The sequence below is a fragment of the Bactrocera neohumeralis genome, chromosome 2 (assembly GCF_024586455.1).
Source record: "Bactrocera neohumeralis isolate Rockhampton chromosome 2, APGP_CSIRO_Bneo_wtdbg2-racon-allhic-juicebox.fasta_v2, whole genome shotgun sequence".
Classification (NCBI taxonomy): domain Eukaryota; kingdom Metazoa; phylum Arthropoda; class Insecta; order Diptera; family Tephritidae; genus Bactrocera; species Bactrocera neohumeralis.
The window spans coordinates 86,917,865-86,944,435 of NC_065919.1; the positions used below are offsets into that span (position 1 = coordinate 86,917,865).

General features: G+C 32.3%; 1 protein-coding gene across 21 annotated transcripts in view; it reads left to right on the forward strand.

Moving 5' to 3' along the window:
• Positions 1–25,560, forward strand: part of LOC126764684 (RNA-binding protein Pasilla) — a 117,106-nt gene extending 91,546 nt beyond the window's left edge. For 14 of the 21 annotated variants that reach the window (XM_050482360.1, XM_050482339.1, XM_050482378.1 and 11 more), the window contains 4 exons: positions 2,626–2,769; positions 2,838–3,478; positions 3,541–4,108; positions 8,164–25,560. In XM_050482360.1, coding sequence (XP_050338317.1) covers positions 2,626–2,769; positions 2,838–3,478; positions 3,541–4,108; positions 8,164–8,384 — 1,574 coding nt within the window. In that variant the 3' untranslated portion in view covers positions 8,385–25,560. Of the gene's footprint in view, positions 1–1,051; positions 1,112–2,625; positions 2,770–2,837; positions 3,479–3,540; positions 7,086–7,202 lie in introns of all 21 variants that reach the window. The other 7 variants (XM_050482389.1, XM_050482393.1, XM_050482388.1 and 4 more) reach the window with 3 other exon arrangements.
• Positions 25,561–26,571: the final 1,011 nt, after the last annotated feature.

Here is a 26,571-nt window from a genome sequence, read left to right on the forward strand (position 1 = left end):
TTACATTCAAATACACACATTTTTGAAAGCGTTGCAAGTTTGATTTGCAAGTGAAAGTGAAAGTGAGAGGCTAAAACACTTGACTTTTCCACTTTTCTTACACTAAGCTCCTTTTGTACTGAAACATAAACGCTAAAAGACTATTAATTTCATATCATTTGCTTTAAATATTGAAGCAAAGTAATTTTTATTTGAAAACTATATACATATGTAGGTGTAAAGTGTAAAGAGATATATAAAATGAAAACAGAAACATTTATATTGAGTAGTCGAAAAAGTCTTTTCGCATTTCCAATCAAACTTCAACTTATTTTTTTATATTTTTATTGTTCTACCATTTTTTGCTATTTTTTCGCTAGAAACATTATTCCATTAGTGTAAATCGAGATTTCCAGAACGGAAGCGAGCGAACCACTGTTGTGATACACGAACTGCTACAGCATCGTCTCCGTAAACTTCACAAATTTCATTGGTGGCTTGCGTGGCATTCTTCTCATTTTTATACAAAAATTTTAAAATATAGCGAATTTCTTCATTATTTTTACTTATTTTTGAACAGCTGTAACTTCTTTTGAACTTCTCTGAATTTATTGTTTTTAGGTTAATTAATCTTATCTTTTTAACCCTATATGGTATGACACAATGCGATTGGTAGCACTGGAGATATACGGCTGCAACGACATCTATTGACAAAATACGAAAAGACTTTTTTGACTACCAATATCTTTGTTAGTTATTTCAATAGAAGTTCCTACAAGTATAAAACTATTTTCGTGATTTTCATAAATCTTTAAATCATCAAATTCACCTGTGTGAAATATGTGTATCAAATTTTTTGAAAACCAACTTCATGTCAATAGTAAAGACAGCGACTGCCGCATACCATCAGCGGCATTTGCACTCAAGTTTTGTCAAAATAAGTTTACTGTTGACTTTCATTCTTTTTATACTCTTAAAAATTATAAAAATATAAATTTATTGCTTAACATTTAATTTTTAAAAATTTACAATAAATAATTATATATATTTTTTTCATTTCTTCTCGTTACAGGTGAGTCAGTTTGTTCGGGAATTGAGGTTGAAATTGAAAATAATAACAATTTCTCTCATGGTAAGCTTTTTCATTATTCATTAACTACCATTACAACCGACTTTCATCTGCCTACAAAATTTTGAATTTGAAATTGAAAAACAAAAACAAAAATAAAAACAATTAATGCTTTGATTTTGATTTAACACGAACCGTTTTTAATATGCCGTTTATTGGAGCTTTCGCCTTTTTTACCTACAAAAATTGTTTACACTTTTCTTTTGCCTTTTATGCTCTTATTTACCCAAATTAATCTTGTATTATTTTTTTGTATAAATACTCCTTTCACGATCTCGATACTTCTGCGTTGCGTATGCATCATTGCAATGCAGGCGCAATTAAACTGCAATAGGCATTAAATAGCTGTAAATAACAAATAATAAAAGTCTACTAAAAATAGTGTATTCAACAGTCCTAAGAATTTTCGCAAGTTCATAACTATTTTTCGAGGTTAGGGCTCATTTCTCTTGAATATGCTTAGCACAGCCACTAAGCCTTGGAAATTAGCTGAAAATAGCGTATATTTTTTTTATTACTGTAAAGGAATTTAATAATTTCACATAATTTCTAAAACATTACTCCGACCATCAAAGCTTAGCCGTGTTTTCGGTGGCACCAATTTCCATATAAATAACGACAGTACAATTCCATTATTTCTCATGCTATGTTTACGAGTAGCTAAGCTACTTTGAGGCTTTTCATAGCCCACGATTTCTGCCTAATGATTTTCATATCCCCAGAGTTAAGTATACATATTTTAAACAGATAGCTGATTGGCTCTGACAAATCCCTTTCGAGTCTTCAATAAGAACGTAGAATAAATAATTTTTACTGCGGCACTAATAACAGCTTTCCTTGTATTTACCACTACAACAATAACAAATTAATAACAATTGGTGAAAATCATTCATTCTCACATCATTTGTCAAGCATCTCATTATCATTGCGCATTCTCAGCGTTTCTCGTCGATGCTCGTTTGCTCATTTGCTCATTCGCTCGCCATTTCATTTCGATTCTCCTCATGCCATTTTGATGCAGCACAAAGACCATAAACTGCGTGCAGCCACCAACTCATTTGTCGCCCCATTTCAGCACAGCTCGGCAAATAAGCAAAAACTGCAAGCAAAAACAAATCATCTAATTACTCATTTGAAGTGAAAGAGAGCGCAACTGTTATTATTTTTAATTTTAAATCCTCTTCTGTGTATGTAACGATTTATTAATTAAATATATGTATTTATATATAACTACATATCTATATATATACAATATATAGATACTTATGTGTTTCAAAAGTAAACTGCTTATATGTACTTATGTATGTAATGCCTGCAACCAAAGCCGAAGTACACGCGCTAAGTGTATTTCGTGGCGGTTATATAAAAACAAATATTAATAATTTTGTAAAAGGCAAATTACACAACCAACACTGTCTGCTCAAATATTTTATTAATGCAACACGGTGCTTTCCGTTTTTTCCTTCTCTTTCTACGTAACGCTTTGTCTCGTTTCACGCACACGTTCGCGCGCGCAGGCGACTCTTCCTACCACATGAAGATCCTAGTGCCTGCCGTGGCCTCCGGTGCCATCATAGGCAAGGGCGGCGAGACCATCGCCTCTTTGCAGAAAGACTCCGGTGCTAGAGTTAAGATGTCCAAGTCGCACGACTTCTATCCAGGTAATAAGCTTGTCTCTCAATTGCACTTGAACACAATACCAACGATTTCTTTCTCTTTGTGCGTGTAGGTACTACGGAGCGCGTTTGCCTCATTACCGGCTCCGTGGATGGCATTATGTCGGTTATGGACTTTATTATGGATAAAATACGTGAGAAGCCCGATCTTACCACTAAGATAATTGACACTGACTCCAAACAGAATCAGGATCGTGATAAGCAGGTGAAAATTTTGGTGCCCAATTCAACGGCTGGTATGATCATCGGCAAGGGTGGTGCTTTCATCAAGCAGATCAAGGAGGAGAGCGGCTCGTATGTGCAGATTTCACAGAAACCCAAGGATATATCGTTGCAGGAACGTTGCATTACCATTATTGGCGATAAGGAGAATAATAAGGCCGCCTGCAAGATGATACTGTCCAAGATTGTTGAGGATCCACAATCCGGTACATGCCTTAATGTCTCATATGCCGATATTAGTGGCCCAGTTGCCAATTTCAACCCAACTGGTTCACCGTATGCCACCAACCAGAATGCCATAAATACGAGTACCGCTTCGTTGAACTCGACTTTGGGCCAGAATATTGGCGGTGCAGCCACAGCTGCGGGTCTTTTAATAAACGGCACCGGCATCAATCTATCGCTGAACCTGAGTTCACCCAACCCAGCTCCGAACTTGGCGGTGGCCACACAATTGCTTGAACACATCAAGGTACTTGCCTGCTGACGCTTGTTTTTAGGTTGAATCTTTTAATCTTAACATTTACCTTTTAGGTTGCTCTACGCGGCTCCGGCTACTCAGAAACCGCCACCAACGAAGTGTGCGCCGCACTTGGCGTACTCGCCAAATATGGCGTTTTGGGCATGGGCGTCGGTGTACCGCATGCCAATGGCACCACCACACTCGGCAGTTTTCTGGGTGTTACGACGTTGGATCAGCAGACAGCTGCCGCCGCTTCAGCAGCTACTGCCAGTAATGTTTTCGGTGCTGTGGGTCAAGTTAATTTGGAACAGTATACAGCGGCAGCGGCTGCTGCTGCTGCAGCAGCTGCCAGCCGTCCGACACAGTCGCACCTGGAAGCGGCCGCCGCCGCGCAATTCGACCCGTTCCGTCATTTGAGCACATCAGCCACAGCGGCACAGGCCACCACACCGGTATCGCTGAACAACAATAGTTTCGGCTTGACTGCGGCCACCGGTACTACGTGCACAACGGCGCAGAGCCTCAGCGCCGCAACGCATACGCTTAGCGGCTTGAGCAAGAGTCCCACACCGGGCGATCTGGGTGCTAAGGATACCAAAAATGTTGAAATTCCAGAAGTGATTGTTGGCGCTATCTTAGGTGGGCCACGCTTTTATTATCCCTACTAAAAACAACCCCAAAACCAAAACATAGTCGGTGAAATCACGCGAAAACCATACGAAGCCTAAATGCTACTCACAGACACAGTTAGAATGTTCAATGTTCCCACACTTATAATTTGTGCGAGCGCCAAAAACCGTTTGCCTAATTAATGTTGCGCCTAAAACTATGCTGCTCAAATATTAAGCGCATTGGAGTAATTTTCAAAAATAGCTTAACACATCTGCTAACAGTTTAAACGTTGTATTATTTCAATTATTTATTGTTGCATAGTTGCATAGTTGCATATATGTTGCGTAACTATATCCTAACCAACACAAGCATACGTAGTTTGCCGCGTGCGCCGAAGCTTACTTATATGTTTAGTTGAATATCACTCCTTTAAGTTTGATATGTACTGTTTGGTTAATACGTGTTGCGGTACAATTATACTCCACCTAATTTTCGATTGCAAGACATCGGAATGTTTTATGATATTTTAGTTTTGTACGAGTAATATTTTATTGCCATAGAAAAAGTGTTAATTAAAACAGTCATCTGCAGTGGATTTCGTATGGCAAGGGCGCTATTAATGTATTTCTAAAAATCGAAACGTTAATTTTTTTGAATGATTATGCCCATAACTATTTTTTTCCATTTGAAAATATATCTTCCGCAAATATTTTTTTTAAATTTCCACTACTTTACTCAGAGCCTTGCTAAGACTGGAATGTAGTGAAAGTTTGAGTGCCACTGTAGCAAATGTACGAAATCCACTGCGTACTTTATTCATCGTCGAGTGTATACGCACATAATTAAAATCATTTTCATTTTATTGTAATCATTACATCTATTAAAGAGCTATACTTTCTTCAAAAATTTCAAACACCTAATTTTGCCGCTATGTACATATATACCTTTCAAATTCCATTCTCCATAAATGTCAATATGAGCGTGCTGTTATACATATCTACGTACATTCCAACGTCTGTAGTGTTTAAAAACACATACACACATATTTTTTAAATAGAAAAACATTTGAATTTTGTTTTTGAGATACTCAATGTTTTGTTTGTATTATCTAGTCAAGTTCTTGCCGCAAACATTTGCTTTCCTTCGCTTATCACAAACTGAAAATTCTCAAAGCAAAAAATCTCAAGCAAACCACATACCCAATACATAAGCAGACAAGCTCACCCAACGAGAGTCTTAAGTGAACATGCGCACCCGCCTGCTGAATCTAAGATGCATGATAGTACATACATACATATAAATACATATGTGAAACGATGTAACTGAGATTTCGTATGCGCCAGCACACTGCGCACCTCTGACACGAATCATACAATACAAACGCGCTTATAAATTACACGCACATAAAGTCAGCCAAAAGATAAATAGCTGAGGATGCACCGCGAACTTAGAGCTATTGTGCCCTCAGCCACACAATGGCGGTAAATACTTTTATGCAGCTTTGTGCTCAATTCATTTAATAAATCTCCAAAATCAATCTGTAAACCACAGCTGATATCAAGTTTCAGCTAGCTCATAACTGAGCATTCCAGACTTCTTCTCATAACAAAGCTTTTAAGCTTAATCTTTACACTTTCATTAATTTACGCGTAAATACCGCTAAAATCACTGTTATTTCACTCCAGCTGATGTACCATCCCACTACAGGCTAAACTTTTTGTCTAGAGCTTTCACAAGACTTTCTTACACCAACACACACACACATACATATCAATCTGCATACATTATAAAGGCATTCCTTGCATTGACCAGCGTAGCTTTACGCTTTTGTTAGTCCTATTTTGTTAATCACCTGCACCTCGACATTCCCGGCTTACTAGCACTAGCGCAGACATTCTAGCATAAATGACAGAGTGCGTCATATTGACTGTGCAACCAATTATCCTCGTAGCGTACATGTACGGGACTTTATCTAGTGATTAGTGCCACAAACCGCACGCACTCCATGTGTACATACACCGAACTCCAACTACACAAGCATACTCACACATAACGTGTATGCACATATCTTATTTACATATGTATATGGTATATTATATTATAAGTGACATAGAAAGACATAAGTTAAAAGTCGTTTTCTTTTGTTTTTTTTTCGCTTTTTTTTAAACACAAAAAAAAAATCATATAAAAATTCATATTTTATAGAAGCTTCTATAGGCGTAGGTATATTTGTTGTTATGAAGGGTTTGGCTTTTTGTTATACATACAAACAAACATTTATTTACATATAATACATAAATACTTGTAGGTTTTAATATTTAGTAAAGTGCCTTACAAATGCATCAACCGCGCAGCGCTCTTGTTGCCAAACTGAATGGAGTGATCACACACCAATTTGGTGTATGTTCGTATATACCATATATTTCGTGTGATAATTTGTTCGTAAAGCAGTTTTGAGCGCCGCGGTTACAAGTGCTAAATTTATTTTTTTGTAAATCATATAAAATTTTCACTTTTCAATTAACCCTTGGTTATGTACCTATTGTTGGTAAGGTTAGATATATTAGATTAATTTTAGTTTCTTCATGCAAAACTCCACGTTTGAACTCAAGACAGCTGCAAAACTTATAACGCTGAAAGCAAGTGAAAGCTTTGCTCGGAGAGAAAAAATTTGTCCTTAAAGTTTATAGAAAAAAATATACTTTTTAATAAACCTACTTTTTAAACACTGAGAATACCAATTCTCTGAGAGAAATATTCTCTCCAAAATATCCTTAGAATTGGTGAATAATTGGAGGTATAGAAAAAGTAATATTCACATTTTTTACCGTCATAAGCTCAACGTCAAAAAAAACTGCAATAGTTTTGTGTTTAATTGATGTAGAGAGCTTTTAAGGAGCTTTCACTTTTGGTATCAATTGCAAAGAAGCTTTGCTTTAACTTTCTTTGCCATAACAATTACTTACGCTTTCATTAATGTAAGCCAAGTTGACTAAATTGTAAGGTTTTAAGAAGCTTTCACTTTCGGAAACAATTGCAAGGAAGCTTTCACTTCTATTATCTTTGCCATAACAATTACTTACGCTTTCATTAATGTAAGCCAAGTTGACTAAATTGTAAGGTTTTAAAAAGCTTTCACTTTCGGAAACAATTGCAAAGAAGCTTTCACTTCAATTATCTTTGCCATAACAATTACTTACGCTTTCATTAGTGTAAGCCCAGTTGGCTAAATTGAAAGCTTTTAAAGAGCTTTCACTTTCGGCAGCCATTGCAAAAAACTTTTTCTTTCATTTTCTTTGCTAAAACAATTACTTATGCTTTCATTAGTGTAAGCAGTAAGCTTTCACGGCTGAAATTTCCAACACGCAAAGTCATAGAAACCATTAACATCGTGGTGAATATAAGTGCCTAGCAGCGTAAATACCTCATAATATACAATTTCTTAATTCGTCAGTTCTTTTTTTTTTTTCATTTGCGTTGTACATAGACAAGTACATACATACATATGTATACTAATTAATCTTCATAATTACAATAAAATAAAAAAATGCACAAGTTAATTTTAGCGAACAGCAACATTTATAAGCAGCTAAATATGCCTATAATAGTTCTAAGCTAATTATTTTGGCTAACACGAAAATAATTTCTTACTTAAAATTATGCCTTACTAATATGTAAATTTATTCTAGCTTAGCAAATTGTTATGGAAACCACACTGTTTGAATTTATGCTATTTGTAGACGACTTAGTAGTTTCTTAACCTCAAAAATTTAGTTTTTATTTTATTTTAAATATTTACTTTTATACTATACATTCGTACATATATTGCCAGATTTTATTAACTGTTACTTAGTGCTGTTTAGTTGCAAATCAATTTTAACCACACCCTAACGTAACACTTATGATTTTTGAGTTGAGCAACTGTACCTTATATGTATGTAATTATCCCTCTTATGTATACTACTACAACAACAACAATACATACATATTATCTATGTATCTATACCTACTATATAGTGACAATGTACTTGTATATGCCAATGTGTATAAAAATCAATTATAATGGAACATTAAAATTACAGGTCCAAATGGTCGTAGTTTAGTTGAAATCCAACATGTTTCTGGCGCAAATGTGCAAATTTCAAAAAAGGGCATATTCGCACCGGGCACTAGAAATCGAATTGTAACAATAACTGGTCAGCCGAATGCCATTGCCAAAGCGCAATATTTAATTGAACAGAAAATCACCGACGAGGAGACGAAGAGAGCGCGACAAATTCCATTAACCACTGTTGTGAATTAAAGCGAAAAACCATTTACACAAAATAAAAATTACAAAATAAAACAACAAAAAACATAATAATAATAACTGAAAAAACAACAACATAATATATAACCGAAAGAACATATTTTAAGAGACATTAAAAAGAAAAACAAAAAACCTATAATAATAATGCATACAGAAGAGAGAAAAACAACAACAACCATAACCTTAAAATTAAAATTGAAACGAAAAGTTATAAAATTATAAAATATGTAAATAGCAAATATTAATTAAAATGCTGAAGACGAAAAGAGCAGAGGCGAAAAATAGTTAATTTTGAAAAGTTGAAAATTCATAAAGTTTAAAATTTCACATCACAAATTTAGATGAAAGTTTTGAAAACACAAAAATATGTGCCGTCAAAACCACGAATGATGGCAGCGTGCAAAAGCAACAAAACGCAAATAAATTTTAAAATAAATAGCAAAATACAAAAAGAGAGCATTGTAAATGAGAGGCGAAGAGAGAAGCGCGCTGCGTACATTGTATCATATGAAAGTAGAGATTTTAAAGCAAGAAATTTAGGAACAATTTATATACCACATACGAAACCAAGCGCGCGCTCAGCACGCAGAGAACAATAACAAGCAAAACAAAAACAAAAAGAGCAACTGAAGTAATTAAATAATGCAGCCAGAGAGAGACAAACATACATACATACATATAGTGTAGCAAATAATTAGGCTGAGTTTTATTATAATTTTTAATAGCGAAAATTTAACTAATTAAAAGCAAAAAAGAAGAACGTAACAACAAAACAAAAACAAAAGCAAACATACACTGTTAAGTAATGTTAACTTCGTTAATTGTAGTTGGAAAAGTGCGAAATATTTACTTGCAGCAAAATAGTTAAGCTAAAAGCAATTAAGTTAGCGCAAGCGAGAAGCAAAGTGCAGGCAAGCCAAACACCTGAGCAGACACATACAAATACAAATATAAATACGTTTTTCACTTACATACATAGCTAAATTGTAAAAAGTTAGAGAAATAAAAGACACAAATTGTTTGCGCTGAAAATATATAGAAATTTAAATTTAAACGAAATTCCGCTCCTGTAGTTAAAATCGAAATTTTTTCAGAATAAATTGCGTTTGTTAGAATTAAAATATAAAAGTAATAAGTAAATAAATTTTACACACCTTGCTACTTGTGCGCTGCAGTAAAAAAAAACTAAAGAAAAGGTATTAACAGAGGCACTTTTGGGCACACACAAACACATACACACGCACCTAAGTGGAATTGTGGTTTTGAAAAATATTAGCAAAATTTTTAAGATCATTTTTTTTGCTGTTTAAGTCAGTAGATAACTGTGAAGCGTGTTAGCAAACAAAATTATTTTTTTTATAAATTCAAAAATTTTTTACTTTAATTCAAAATTAATTTAAATTTTAAATTTTAATTTAATAAAACGGTTTTAAGTTAGTTTTAGAGAAACTGAAAACTAATTTTTTTAATTAAAAAAAATTGAAAAAAATAATAAATAAAAAAATACTAAAAGTTATAATTAATTTTTTTTTGATTTCAAAAACGATTATTTTATTTAAGTTTGTTTTTGAGAAACCGAAAACTAATTAGTTTTAATTTAAAAAAAATTAATTATAATTAAAAAAAAAATTAATTATAATTAAAACAAAAATAATTATAATTAAAAAAAAATAATTATAATTAAAAAAAAATTATAATTAAAAAAATACAATTAAAATTAATTTTTTTTATTTAACTTTAAAAACTATTATATTTTGGCTTCTCTAAAAATAACCTCAAATTTTTTTTATTAAATTAAAAAGTAAATTAAATTTAAAATTAAAATTAAAAAAAATTAAATTTTAATTAATTTGAAATTAAATAAAAAAATAGTTTTTGGTTTCTTTAACATTTTGAGCACTTTTAATGCCGGACAAACACAATGTCCACTTTGGCAAAAATAATTCGCCAATGCTTAGTTCTAGTATTATATACTAGCACTGCAATAAGTTTTGGTTCTCAAAGTGTTAGCTACGCAAAATCTGTTATATTTGGTGTGCCTAATTTGGTATAATTTTAAAGCTTACTTTTTCGACTTTTGAGCGCTTCAGTTTTTGTTTTGTTACGTATGTTTTTGTTATTGGAAACTTTATTGAAAAGCAGTTCGAAATTAACTGAATTTGATATAAAACGCGTTCTAAGAGTTTTTTGTATACCACCGCCTCATACTTATATACATACATACATATATGGCGGTTGGTTATCTATGCAATTATGTTGAAAGAGTTGTTAAAAATATAAAATATAATATTATGTTTGCGGTTAATTTTGATTGCTTTCAACTAAAGCGCTTGTTATTGGGCTTAAGGCCTTAAGCTTTCTTGCAATTTTAACTATTTTTAATTTGTTTTGATAATTTTATAGAAAAAAATTATATTTTGTTGCTTTTGAAACGCCTGTTGAGCATTTTCAGTGATATAAAAGAATTTTCGTTTACAAGCGTTGCAAATAATTACACTGTTTAACATACAATTGTATACAGCATTGTTTTAAGCACTTGTGGTTTGAGTTTGGTACGAACAAGCGTTAAAAAAGACAACCTGCAGCAAGAAAAACTAAAAAGCAAACAAAAAATATATATGTATACAGTACTGAAAACCACGTCAGTAAAACCCCACGCCTGCGCCCTTCATACAGCATACCCATATTCTAGAAGGTAAATATTTAGCTTTAACAGTTACTTAGTAATTTACGTGGTTGCTTTAAAATAATTTGCATTATTTTCTAATTTTTATTGATCTCCCTGTTGTTTTTTTTATTATTTACAAGCCCATAACAACGTACGTTTGTTTACTAATAGAAGGCGTCCATAAGCGTATAATGTGAAGCTTTAAGATGAAAGCCTGCGGTGAAAGCTTTTTGCGTCAAATGCGAATTTGGCGCACGAATTTGTGATTTTCGCTTACTCCCCTGTCCAGCCCATATGCTAGCCTTTTTACTACTTATTTCTCTACGTTTTGCCTTCCTCTTCCCGATTTTTGTTGCTGACAAACTATTTGCATATACATTTTTGTTTATGATTTTTTTTTTAATTACTGTGACTACACGGGCGTCATTGGCGTTTTGATTTGTGATATATGGCACAACAACAAGAAAATGCGCGGATGTACAACTTGTTGTTGTCGTTGTGGCGGATGATACGGTGGTTGTTTGGCCGGCCGCCTTGTTGATGGAAAGTGGTAAAAATGTGTGGCGCGCATTCTGAGTCTCCTTACAATTTGATTTTTTCGCGTTACACATACAAATTATTACTTTTGCAATTTTAAGACTATTTATGTTATTTGTTTATATTCGATTTGTACACATTGTTTTTGAGTTTTTAATTTTCGTACCGGAAAATATTCCCTTTTTTGAAACATTGCCCTTGTACACACCTAGTTTACATAAAGTGTAAGTTACATATTTACTAAGAAAGCTTTCATGTCTATTAAATTAATTTAACTATATACATATATACATTCGTATACTTACTACATACATACATACTATTTATGATTTTAAGTTATGCTACTTTTTAATTTAAAAAATGTGGCTAAACTAGTTAAAAACAAAAAAAAAACGTTAATTACATCACAAGTTGCTGTTAGCACATTAATTTAATTGAATTGTTGCTCACGCTTAGCCGAGTGCATTGTACACGTGACCACCATTGCATGAGTCGTGAGTTCGTAGCACACACAGCGAAGTCAACTCACAAACAAGGCAACACTCAGGCGTGTGAAACTTTGATAATTACGTGAGCTTTTCATGAAAGTTGTTGGCTAAACCGCGCGGAGGTCGCTCTAGCTTTTAAGTTCGGTGATTTGTGAGCATTCATTGTTTACATGTGAGCTTTCATCGCGTGCGAAAGCGCAAACTGGCGCAGCAGCTCGGCTCGGTGTAAGGCCATATTTTTATTATGCTGTTTACCGTTACAGTTGTGACACTTAAATTAATTATACACTCACATACATATAAACACATATGTAGATTATATTGTTTTCATAGCGTTCGTTACTTTTATATGTGTCATTTATTGATTTTATTGTTTTAGTTAAAAAGTAATTAATTTTATCGAAGAAAACAAAAAAGAAAATGTGCAATTCAGGTTTACTCTTACGTTTAGCATTGTGTTTGTAATTTTAATTTCAATAAGTTGCAATCAAATCTATTTAGTCCAATCATATAAGTGATCAAATATGCGTAAAAAAGACAATAAATCATATGAAAATGCATTTTCCACACTAAAACATTTCGAAACGACTTTCTGCATTGAGTTTGACTATCGAAGCGTTGCTAATTTCAAACATACGAAAAGTTAACATTTTACGCATATTCGCACATTATTCCTTCAATAACTCAATATTTCAAGATCATTAAATTTAAGTGAAGAAAAACTGCAATTTTTTTGTTACCTCTCTATGTAAACACTTCGTGACCCCCCACTTGTACCACATGCAATTCATAAGTTTTTATATAATTTTTCATAGCAATTCATTCAAAATTCTAGTTTAGTTTCCGTTTTCCTTAAATGTCTTTACATTTTTTCCACAAAAGAAAGCAACAAACACCAATATTTTCATAAAAATTGTAACTATTTAGTTTTTATTAAAACACCTAATTTTTAAGTACTCTTCATTTTTGTATAAATTGTAATTCTTTAAGTGCATACTATAAAAAATATTAACAAAATTATAAGCGTATACATACATTTACATTTATACTTTAAATGGCTTTTCTTTAAATTATGTTAAATGAAATAATCAAAAATAAATATTTACATAAATGAAAAATCGAAAAAATATCTTTGCGTATTTAATTTTTTCTTTTTTCTGTTTGTACAAAATATCATCAACGAAAAATCCTCAAATCACGGGTATCAATCGACAAATCAGTTCTGCGCCATCACATTTCCACCACTAAAAGTCACCATGCGCAATACCACTTTTCAACACACCACCCACAACCACCACCAATCACAATTCACCACCGACACCTAAGCTCAAGTATCAAGTATCACCATCACCAACACCCTGCTCAAAAAATGTCAGTCGAAATCCGTTAGGCATAAAGCAATGAGAATTTGCCACAATTTTTCCCATAAAACACCCGAAGTACACCACCATGAATATAAATTTGTTTTTTATTTTTGTAACTTCTTCATTATTATTTTTTTTTATAAAAAAAATGTGCCTTTTAGGCGTGTCAAATTCACCACTTGTAGGAAAATTACCGTTAAATAATATAAAAAATAAAATTTGAATCAGTTTTAAATTTTTTTTGTTTCGTTTGCTCTGACGTAACAAAACTACAAAATATAATTATTTTGCAATTTTTAGTTTTTTTTGTAATCGGATCTAGGTACTTTTAAAGCTCATTAGATTCACCACTAGTAAGAAAATTTTATATAAATATATACGTACATATATATTAATATATGTTCCTTTGAATCAGTTATATATATATTTTTTGTTGAGGTTGCTCTGATCACAAAGCATCATAAATAAATAACAAAGAAAGTGTAGTTTTCACTGAAAATGCTCATAAATAAAACGAAGAAATATATTTATGCCACATTTCTTTAAACATCAGCATAAACATATATACATTTGTAGCGTTAAATAGGAGCTCCATTCATTCACTTGTGTACATAAAGACATTTGTCATTTCGAAAAACCGTTAAAAGTGAAGAATAAAGGGCTACATACTACATACATATATACATACACACATGATTTCTTTGAACATATTGTAAAAGTTACATAACATATAAATACAAAAAACAAACAAAAACAAAAACTTATATACTATGTACAAGTGTAATTATGTTGTTATTGCTGTTAAAATACATACAAAGCTACCTACGTATTATTTGCAAATAGTGTTCGTGAATGCGAGTCATTGAGTCAGTCAGTTTGTTGTTTAATGATGTAGTAGATAGGGCCGTTAGGGACCCAAAGCGCAGAAGTGATCCACAATTGTTTGTTAAACTTAAATAAATATTTAAAAGAAATAGAAAACACATCACAAATGGGTGATATGAAGCGTACGCTAGAAAGTCAAGGTATTGCAGGCACAAAAAATGCTTTCAGAGCGGCATTTTGTGGTTTGAAAAATGTTGATTTTTGTGTGGACTGCTGCTTCATGCAATTAAGCGTGAAATTGCAGACGAAGTGTCTTTGAAGATTATATAGACAGCTAGTATGCAATAAAAGTAACTGAAATTATCACTAATTGTTCTATAATGCAGTAGATAACTACTAAATGTAGGCAATAAAAGATGGTATGCGATAGCTTCAGAACTGAAGTTTCCAATGTGTTGCGCGCCTTGATGTATGCAACGTTTTGAAATTTCAAATGCGTTGTGCGCCTGGAAGTATGCAATGATTTTTATTATGTACCTTAAAAAGAAATTAATAAAATTTATATGCAATGAGTTTTGCATGCATTGAGTATTATAACTTAATAAGCTTTAAAGTTTGTAAAATTAAAAAAATTAAGCTTTCAGGCGTATTGTGGTTCACTACAGTTTCTCCATGACTTCGGCAGAAGCCTGTAGAAAATCAAATAAAGTCGGATTTAATAGTAATCGAATTTCCGAAATTATTGCCGCCTTTAAAAAATACAAAAATAACGGATTTTATTTCTATAAAAATAAATTGAAGAAAAACTTACACATGCAAACTGATTGCAACAGCTATGCATTTTGCAAACTTCGTGAAGTAGAATGAGACACTATACTGTGCGCCAAAAAGTGCGCCACAGTTACTGCATCCATTTGCAAGTAGACAACTTGAGATATTGAACTCAAACGAGCGAGTTGGAAATATTTTTTTGAAAAAATGGTGCAAATTTCGCATTTGCGCCAAAAAGTAGGCCACAGTTACTGCATTCAATCCCAAGTAGACAAATTGAGACATTGAACTCCTCTCGTTTGAGTTCAGAATATTCGGAGTATTTGCGCAGAACTCTCAAAAAATCGTGCAAAGCTCCCAAATATGTCAACAGCGCGCACTCAAAAATCAACAGGCAATCCACAAACTGCTGCCGCAGCAATAATTCCCTGCTATCAAACAAATCCATATTGTTATATGAAAACCACCAACAATAATAATAGAAAATATGCAATAAAACCAGAAAGATGCGCAGCGTCGTGTTGCCGAGCATAGTTATTCTTTAGAAGCGTTGTTTAGAAGCAGTCATTGTTACATACATACATACATACGTACATATAACCTTTAAATATATATTTTAACATTAACAATAACAACGCGTTGTCATATGAGAATTTGTGCAATATAAAAACACACATACACTTATAAAATAATGATTTAAAGTAAGTAAACTATTTGTTAAATATCAATACTTTATTATTATTTTTTGTTTTTAAATTGCCTTTGCGTGTTATTTTCACTTGTTTCAAACTTTTTGCAAAGGAAAAACATGTAACTTAGAAAGTAGTTTATAAAAAGTGCTTTCACTAGGTAACAACAACAACAAAATGTTACAATTAACATTAGTATATGGTGATTTTATTGCTAGTGCGCCTGCAAGTAGGCTAGAAAAGTTTAAAATGCAAGTTTTATTTGAGACAAAAATAAAAGTAAAAAAACTTATGAAAATTAAAAATAAATTATTACTTAAGACAACTCAATAATGCATCACTTGAGTGCGATTTACTTTTTAGCATTCACGTAAAAAAAAGTAGTAATTTTTTCTGCAGCATTGGTGCGTTTCGAAATTTTTTCATTGTTTTCGACAAGATCATCTTTGCTAGGCCTTAAAATGTATTAAATTTCTAATATTTAATATTGAAAATGATTAGTAATTGTATAAGTATGTTTCATGATTAATTAAGTTGTTGTTGAGTAAAGCACACATATACACACACACACTCAATAACACAGCCTTATACATATATATATATATACACTCGTTAATTGCCTGTAGAAATGTGCGAGTTTTTGCAATACACAAACAACAACACACATTGAAAAATAGCAAGAAATCCGTTAAAGAAAGAGACGAGGAAAGAGAACCAATGCAATATTCAGCGAAATTCAAATTTAATTATTACCTAATAGAAATAGCAATAGAAATAGAAAAAAAATAAAGTATCGTTGACAAATGTAAAGTACTGTTATGTAAATTCAATTCAACTTATCAAATACAATTCAATTAACTCAATAATAATGTAATGTAACAAGTAATTAAATCAGTACATATATACATACATACATATATGTAAGTAATAAGTTGTAAAAGCGAAAATATATATACATACATACAAACATACATAATTCAATGTGAAAGTACTAATTTTAGTAGGCAAATTAATTAAAATGGTAGTTAAAAAGATTTATTAAATAAAGTTTAAAATAATTGAAAATTATAAAAAAAATATTTAAATAAAAATTTAAACGAAATTCCCGCATTTCCCAGCATTCCCATTTTTGGCACACGTAGAACTACTCGCAACCTTCCAATTCTCTCCGTTAAGCATACCACATAAGTACACACATACATACATACATATTCAAACATATATCCATACATGTTTGCATACATAGCGGAACATCGAATTGGATCATCAACAAATGCCGCATGCGCAACCAAATTCAATTCCATTTCGCAAACAACTACAAACATACTATAAAGACTCGTAAAGACGCGAGCGTAGTAAGGAAAGTCAAAAGAGGCAAGGAAATATTTTGTAGCAGTAAGTCTATAGAAAAATAAGAAGAAGTCTATAAGCATACGGCACACACATACATACATACATATATGTATGTGAGTGAGTCAGAAATTATGCTCAGAGAGGCAACAAGCAGAGAATAGAGATGGCTGAAGAATATGGTTCGGAACTGTCGGAACATAAAAATCATGTTATACTTTACAAAAACCGCAAAAACTTTTGTTTAATATGTTTTTGAATTAGGCTTTACCTTTAAAGTGAACCGTTAAGAGGGACTTTCCATTGACTCAATTTTTAACTCATCAAATGGTAGTTGGTGTTCATAATTTTGGCTGCTGGTACTATAGACTTAGTAGTATAAAAATCAGATAATGGTTTTCAGAAAGTTTTTCGTTCATGTTGATTTGCTCTTGAAAGTAGCGATAGAGAATTTTTGCTAACACTAGAACGCAATATTATATACACTCTGGGCCACGCAAACCTTACCACTATACTTTCTTAATTTTTTTTTGGGACTTTTTCGTGCCATCCGGATTTTCTTCAATTTTGTTTTTTTTTTATGTTTGAAGTAAGCATAAGTAAACTAACTTATATTATCTAATTATAGTTATAGTTTTTAATTTATTACCTTTAATGTGTAAAACACAAACAAGTGTAATTAAGGCTATGTTCGTAAATGCATCATGACTTGCAGCATAAGCAACAGTAGCAACACTGCAAGTTTGACGTTTGATACTTCTTATACAATTTTTGACAATTTGCAAATACATTTGTTTGCATTTTTGAACGCGTATAGTACTAAAATGGAAATTTTGCTGAATCTAACACTAGACGAAATTTGTGAGCAAAGAAATGATAGATTTTCTTTAAATTTAAGAAAAAGAAGGGTATTGAAGTAAAAAAGAAAAATTTGTAGGTACAAATGTTTGTCTTTAAAAAGAAAAATACCTAAAAACAAATCATTTATTAAAACAATAAAGTCGTTTCCCGAGGACATATTCAACCGTACTCTCAGCAATAACTGCGTCTCCGCATTACTGAAATTTTCACTAAAAAATTAAAAATAATAATTTATACAATTATTATTAACATAATTTAACTAAATTCCAATACAAAAATTAAAATAAAACAGTTTTGCACTTACTTTTCGTCAGACATCGTAGTTAAATGCAGTAAACAATTTTTTGATAGAAATTATGTATGACAGTTGATAGAAGTGTTGCTTTTTTGAACGCTTGATTATTGCAGTGTTGCAATATTGCATTTCTGAACGTTCTGTTTGTTATGCAATCGTCATGATGCGCGTCATGATGCATTTACGGACATAGCCTAAATTAAATTTTAATTAAATTAAATTTAAAAAAAAATATTATTTTTTCATCGCTTGTCATTCTCTTACATTTCAAGCTCATTTTGTAAAGCTCACTATCTTTCAATTTATTTAGGTATAGCTGAGTGTGTTTTGTTTTTAATTTTTAATATTTTTGATTAATGACATGTGATTAACGCTACAAAATGTAGTCAAATATGCACAATACTTGAAAATTTTGAGTGGTAAGGTTTACGTGGCCACGAGTATATAATTTTTGGAGTTACATAAACTTGTTTGAAGAATTGCTAGGTTAGATTCAGTTTAAGGTTATTTGAGGTAAGCTTAAAGGTATTTGGTAGAATAATCCATAACTGAGTCTCTTAATCCATTCCGCTTAGAAATGCTTCTGACAGGACTACTTATATACCGCTTCTTGATAAAGCCATAATCTAGATAAATACTCTCTCAAAAGCCTTCCAACAAGCGGTATATTAGAGTCCTCATAAAAGAGTTTCAATATGAATCGATTTTTATAAAAAATATGATTTGAAAATTTAAAATACCTTTAAATGGTCGAAGAATTCAAACGCTTTTCGAGTATTTCGTTTCGTATGCCTAAAATGCGGCTCGTCTTTGGATCGGTTAAGTTTGGTATATGTTGAAAAGTATTAGCCTCTTCGCGAAATTAGCATACAGTGTTAAATAAAAAATTATTTTACCATAATTGCGACGATATTGCGACTCTTATCGTTTGTTAGCATATCCTTCAAACATATTCACACACACAATCAACACACGCGCCCATCTGCACCCGTATATCGGAACTCTAAAATGCAAAGTCACATGACAACTTCACATACACACACATTCACATAAAAATTGCAAAATTTTTTTCATAAACAAGTGATTTTATTATATACATATATGCATATACACATATATACACATATGTATGTGTGAGCGTTTTCACAGTCAACAATAACAAGATCAGTTACAAGTAACTACAACAACCATACATACTTCGCATTCTCATTCGCATCTTTACAGAATCAGCTTAAATCAAAACAGTTCGGAACAAAGTGCATCGGATAAGTAAAAGTTCGGGTACGAAAACGAATACTATTATATGTACGAGTATGAGTACGAATACAAGTACGAGTACATTTACTAGTACGAGTACCAGAGTTGAACGTAAGTCATGTCACATTCGCTCATCATACATCAAATATACCAATTATTACTCGTACAGACAGATAACGGCAATTTTGTCCATGTGCCGTTATAATGCCTTAACAATTCAGAAAAAAACAACAAATTGTAACACAGTAAAAACAGTCGTACATCGCCGAATCCACCAACGCCACTTCAATCACAACAAAGCCACCATCAACAAACACCACAATCACCAAACGCCACCTTCACCAACCGTCAACTTCCAACCACCTTCATAACCACAACCACCATCACCATCAGCACCACTGTATTCACCACTGTCACCAACCGTAATCAGAGATCATCCTCATTTGCATCCGAATGAACATCAAAATTATAAATCACATCCGAACCACTTCAATTGAGCGAGAAATATTCATAAAATGTGAAGCTCCAACTTCATCTAACTTGAAGTCTTAGACAAAACGAAGCAAATAAATTTTAAGAAGCAAAGCTAAGCTTAATGAAAAAGATATATAAGCGAAAAAGCGAAACAAATACAAAGTTAAAGTACTGGATCTGTGATATGTAATTAATATATTTAAAAGAAATATAAATATATATATAAATATATATATGAATATGAAAATTATTTAAAGACGTTGATGAAAAGGAAGCAAGAAAAGTGTTAGAAATGAGCACGAACTCATGAAGAAAACCAGTCAAAGCGAAATATGTTTGTCGAGTGAAAGGGGTGGAGAAGTAAAGAAAAACGTGGGAGAACGGGAAGAAGGAGAGGGCGCTGAAGGTGAAGTTGTTAAAGTTGATTACAATAAGTATGCGAATGAGTATGCGAATGTTAATTAATATGCATCAAATGCAGACGATATGCGATATTATTTAAAAAATGCATATATGTAGTTAATAAAATATGAAACAAAAATACAAAATAAAATTATTCTGCGCATAAAACCATAAGAGAATATTAAATGCAAAAATCGTAAAAAAAAATAATACAAACACACCGAGAAGTTAAAGTATTTGTGAGAAGGAGGGCGAAACTAAGGTGCAATAAAAAGCAAAAAACAAAAAACACAACAAACATTCGATTTTTGAGCGCAAAACGTGAGAGAAATTTTAAACACACAAACACCACAAATACAAAATTTTAATGCTGTGAAAAGGATCATCTGATATGCGATTCATACACACACATATACCATTGTAGAGTGCTGCGGGCAGCGTGATTGAGCGGCTTGGCGGCCTGCAAGCAAAAAGCGTGGTAAAAGGTTTTAGGTTACAGTTACTAACTTTTGGCCAAATACATGCCAGCATAACAATTTCTGGTAGCCTAAGTAAGGTTATAATTATGACCATTGCAAGGCCGCTGTTATTAGCAGCAATCCGCGTCTTTTCCTGCAGGCTGCGCGTTTGTCTTCAACTACATTTGAATAAGAGCAACTTAATTAACAACCAAAATGTGAAATACTTAAAGTACCTTAGCGTTTTTTGGCATACAACACATTACACTACTGTACGTACTATGCACGTACATACGAATCGCGACGAAGCAAATTTCAGTCACCGCGCTACATGAAAACTACGATCAAAGAAAAAAAAAACACATTTACATAATTTTTGTTTCGTATAATAATCGATATGAGTATTAAGCGAGTCTTTTTGGAATAAAACTTAAAAATATTCAATAAGTCATTGCTAGCAAACGCTAAGTTTCAAAATGATTCTGAAACCAGTCGAAATTTTTGATTTTTGTTAAAGCAGTGTATACAAATCTCTGCCCGAGTGAGTTAGCAAGCCAAGTAAAGTAACCTTATCAAAAATGCTGAAAAAAGATTAACAGGCCACTTTCCCTAACAAACTTTTAACATAAAGCTTAAATATTTCTTAATATGTTTCTTTCTTAAACTTAGGTAAAAGAAATGTTGAGAGTGAGCCCTTTGGACTTTAGCAAGATGTATCTGATTTATTAATCAATGACATAATTGTAATACAAAGGATTTTAAAAATTGACGGATGGTATTTAATTACTTGAGTCTTTGCTGCTGCTTTTTAAGAGCCACAACTAGTTATACAGTGAAAGTGTGTGAAGAAACGACAATCTCAATTGTTTTAAAATCCTTAGGGATACATATACTTAATACATTTGCAGTGGTCATCATCAAAATGGGGGTCCCTCATCCGAGGCTGTTTTCTTATATTCATTAAAAGTGTTTTTTACGTGGCGGGTCCCAAACCAAGCGCACAACCCTGTGGAGGGGATGTTTCGCCTTCCCACTGTAGCTCGCCTTCAAACGGATGTTTTCGGGCTACTCAGAGGATACTTGGCCGAAGACCGAAAGTCGTGAGCTACTTGAGCAATATATAAAATAATCGTTTCTGGTCACTCACAAGTAAATGGCGCTCGGAGAACTTTCCTCACTTGCGTGAACTTCTACACACGGCTCCATCCTCCTGAAGATATAAATACTTATGTATGAATATGTATAAAGTTTAAGAATGCATAGACAAATTTTTTAAGAAAACAACTAAATATTGTTTGAGATATATGTAGATCTTCAAGCCTCCGAAGAACAAGTCATCCACTCTTGTAATGATTCCGCTCTTATCCGAAACATAAAACACTTTCATTGTAAGTTTTGTCCATACAGTAAACTACGGTCGAAAATTATGAAAAACTTACAAAAAGGTAGCGTTGATTTTTTTTGAATTTTGGCCAAACTTGTGATTGTTTTTACCTGCAAAATTCAATTCTTTATTAGCTCAAAAAACTAGTAAGTCATTGTACGGAGAACTTCTTACAGAACATGCAGAAAAAGCTTAATACTGATTGGAACATTTGTCTCAGCGGCTTCACTTTGGAGGCATGTAACTCAAAAACTATCTGAAATATCGATTTAAGAGTATAGTATGCAATTTTTCAAAAGAAAAACGATAGAAAACAGTCTTTTTTGTGGCTAGATATGCTCCATAGATCTTGACGCAGCCTTAGCTCATTTTCTTTAAGTCACAAGTATATTTTATTATATTTCTCTTGGCATGCTTCGTCATCGTGTTGAGATACCTAAGTGAAGAGAGTGGTTTTGTAGAAAAAATTATAAAGCTTTTGGTTAACTAATAAATTCTTCCAAAAATATGTACAGCATGAAAAATTTTTTGAATCTCATAGTACGTTTATAATAACAGGTTCAACGTTCTTAAGAGGCAAATTCATAGCAAAGCTCAGTGAAGCGTGTGACTATTTTGACAAACGATTTTCGGTAAAATGCATTTCATGAAAATTTTTAAAACAGCTTGGAATACAAAGAGTCGAAGTAGATATGTATTCATAAAATCCTAAATTTATGCAAAATTTTTTGACCTGACGATGTTAGGTGTATTTGAAAATATCTAAAGCGCTGGAGACGACTGCTGCTCGTTTCCATGACTGTGGGGTCTACGTAACCGGAAGGGACCCGGACAACAACTACTATTCGTGGAATAAATCGCAGATTCACTTTTTTCACTTTCGCTTGCAAACACATACATATGGTACATATAGACACATACACGACTTAGCAGCAGAGCGGGGTATAAATTAAACAATAAGCGTGAAAAAACGAAATTTGTCCAAAAAATTACAATAATTGCACAGAAGTTTCTATTTTTCTCTTCACACTAATTGACGCGCGCATCAGTCATTGGAGAAACATGCAAATATTTAACATAATATCACGTTATTGCTATAATTTGGCTAAAATTATTAACAAAAAGTTGTAAAAAAATAATAATAGTAATTTTATAGAAGGAAAAATATTTGAAAGAAAAACTGAAAACAATTGAAAACTAACTGTAAACAGCATGTTGCATAATTTTACTTAAATATACATACACACGTGCATTAATAAAAAGCTACATACAAACAAATATAATTAATATATATATAGAGAGCATATATATATTGAGGTAAACCTAAAAAGAATAGAATATAAAATAAAAAAATGAAAATAAAAATATAAAAATTAAATAAAGCAAACAAATATATACGTACATATAGGAAAAATTGTTTTCTTCACATTTTATTTACATTTGTTAGAGTAATTTTTAAAATTAAACAAATTATATACATACAAACATATATACATATGTATATGTATGCAGGAAAATATGAGAATATTTGATTTAACTAGTAAAAAAACTAAACGAGCATAACTGTAAGCGCGAAGCAAGAAAATAACAGTAAATATTTTAATAGAACAAAACCAAACTAAAAAAACTTTTCTTAAAATTCAATAGCAGAGTCTTTTAGCATCATAGTACTATATATACATACATATAGATGATATGTATATAATATACATATATACATACATATTGTATATTCAGTGGTTAGTTATTAAACAATTCGTAAAGCAAAGACAAATTAAAAAAGAAAAAGAACTATTTAGTATAACACTAAAACAAATACTGAAATTCTACATACTAAACTACAGTAGAACCTCAATAAGCGAGACCAAGGGCGCGCATACAAAGCAAAATGGTGGCAATAAGTTGGGGAAAGCAGCGGAGTAGAAGAAGCGTAAAAGTAATCAAGTAATAATTCATGTATTGCATAGTTTAATTTGCGAGAGACCAAGTGTGGTGGGCGAAGCAACAAAGTACTTGCTGGCTAATTCACCACAGTTGAAAGCAGTGGTGAGGCCTGAGCAGAGCTGTTAAATAGTTGTTAAGTTGAATTGTCGATAAAAGTTGCTGTAGTAGATTTAAGGCAAATGAGATTTAAGGCAAAAGAGAAATGTAATGAGAAAACAAACTGCAACAACAAGTACGCTGATAATGACACTTATTAAAGAGTAATAGCAAACGCGAGCAACAATGTAGCAAACCAGCAAAGGGCAATTGCAATGAAAGAATGTTGAAACAAAAAAAAAAAAAAAAAAAAAACACTCAAGTAATTTTTATTTATTACAAGGCTCACTGTTATTAGAACAAATTTACAATTTTTAAACTTAATTACAATCTATTGATTTAGTGCATACAGATTTCCACTCCAAAGTAATGAAATCGAATTATTAACATTAACAACAACTACAATTAGCAACAGTAACAAATTTCGAAAATTCACTGAAACGCATATGATAAATATGAAATACATCAAACCCATGCATATTTATATATATTTAAGTGCATAAATCTATATACATATATATATACAGTATATACCTAGCGAATTGTTGTAAATGCAGTGGACCTGCGTTACTCTGACAAACCTTCGAACGAAACCACAAATATTTTAAAATCAGCTGTTGAAACTTCAAACAACACAACAAACATGTAAGCATACATATATTTCAAGCAAAAACAAAAATAAACACTAAAACAAAAGACAACCTAAAAATCTAATAGATCCAAAATGTTAAGAAGAAAAGAAAACACAAAAACCAAATGGCGATTCCAAATCCAAGTGATTATTTAAAATCTTTAATCCCAAATTAAAATACCAAACTTCAATATTTACAAAAACAAAAACAAAAACCAAAACCAAATAGAAAGAGATAATTGTATTGAATTAGTAGTAAATGAAACAAAAAATCAGTAAGCGTAAATGCCATAAAGAGAAACTGTGATTGCGATGAAATTCCCTCGGAGTAAAAAATAAAAATTCAAACTAATATAACATACATAAATAAATGAAAATAAACAACAACAACAATTAACTAAACTACAACTCTTTTGAGGAGCTGTGGAGGCGTGAAACTTCATCGAGATTGGCGTTGCACCGAGTGTGGTAGAGGTGTGTACGAGGTACGAGCGGATTGCTGATTGCGAATTGCAACCTTGCGTATTGCCCATAAACGCATTCATCGTTATCAATTTTAAAGAAAATTAGTTCTTAGCGTGATATACATACATACATAATTGCATACATACATTAATTACATAATGGGCATGAAATCAATAAAAACAATTTAACATTACAAAAAAAAAATACAAAATTATAATAAAATTGTTTATATGTATTTGCGGTGAGCGAGCTCCGCGGTTTAAGAGAGGTAAGTGTTGCGTCAATTGGTTTGTTCACTAAGTAATTTTTAGTGCAAATTAAATATGATTTTTTATTATGTATAAAATTACGTTGGATAGTCGAAAAAGTCTTTTCGTATTTCTAATCAAATTTCAACAAATTTTTTTTATATTTATACTAATAAATAAATAAACAAAAATGTACCATTTTGGTCGACCACTTTTGCCATTTTTCCGCCAGGGACATTATTCCATCAGTGTAAAACTTTTCTGGTTTCTCGGCGACAAATAATTTTCTCTTGAAGCCAACTTTACACCATTAAGGGAGTCCTGCATTGACCGAAAGAAATGATAGTCCAATGATGCAACGTCAGGGCTATATGGCGGATGCTTCAAAACTTGCCAGCCAAGCTCTCCCAGTTTTTGCCGAGTCATTAAAGATGTGTGTGGTCTAGCGTTGTCCTGATGGAAGACAAAGGCCTTTCTGTTGATCAACTTTGGCCGTTTTTTTCGTTTGCCTGTTTCAATCTCATCAGTTGTTGAGAGTAAAATGAAGAATCAATCTTTCGACCAGACTGGAGCAACTCCTCCTAATTCCTTTCTAATCCCACCAAACACTTAGCATAACCTATCGGCGCGGCAATCCTGGCTTTGCGACCATTTGTTGAGCTTCGCCACGCTTGGACCATGATCTTTTTCGCACATTTTAGTCGTATTTGATACACTTTTTGGAAAAAGTGGAAATCAGACATGGTTAGATTTCATTTCGTTTCAGCAAAGAATCGCAAATAAATCGAGCTTCTTTTTGTTGCCAGCCTTTTAATAATACAAAGCTGTATGATGATGAATGTTAAGTTCCTTAGCGATGTTTTGGCCGCTTATGTGACGGTCCTGAATAGTTTTTTCCATAATTTTATCGACTTTTTCAACGCAAGTTCGACCAGAGCGAGGTGCTTTTTTTTACAACATTGTCTCCGTAAACT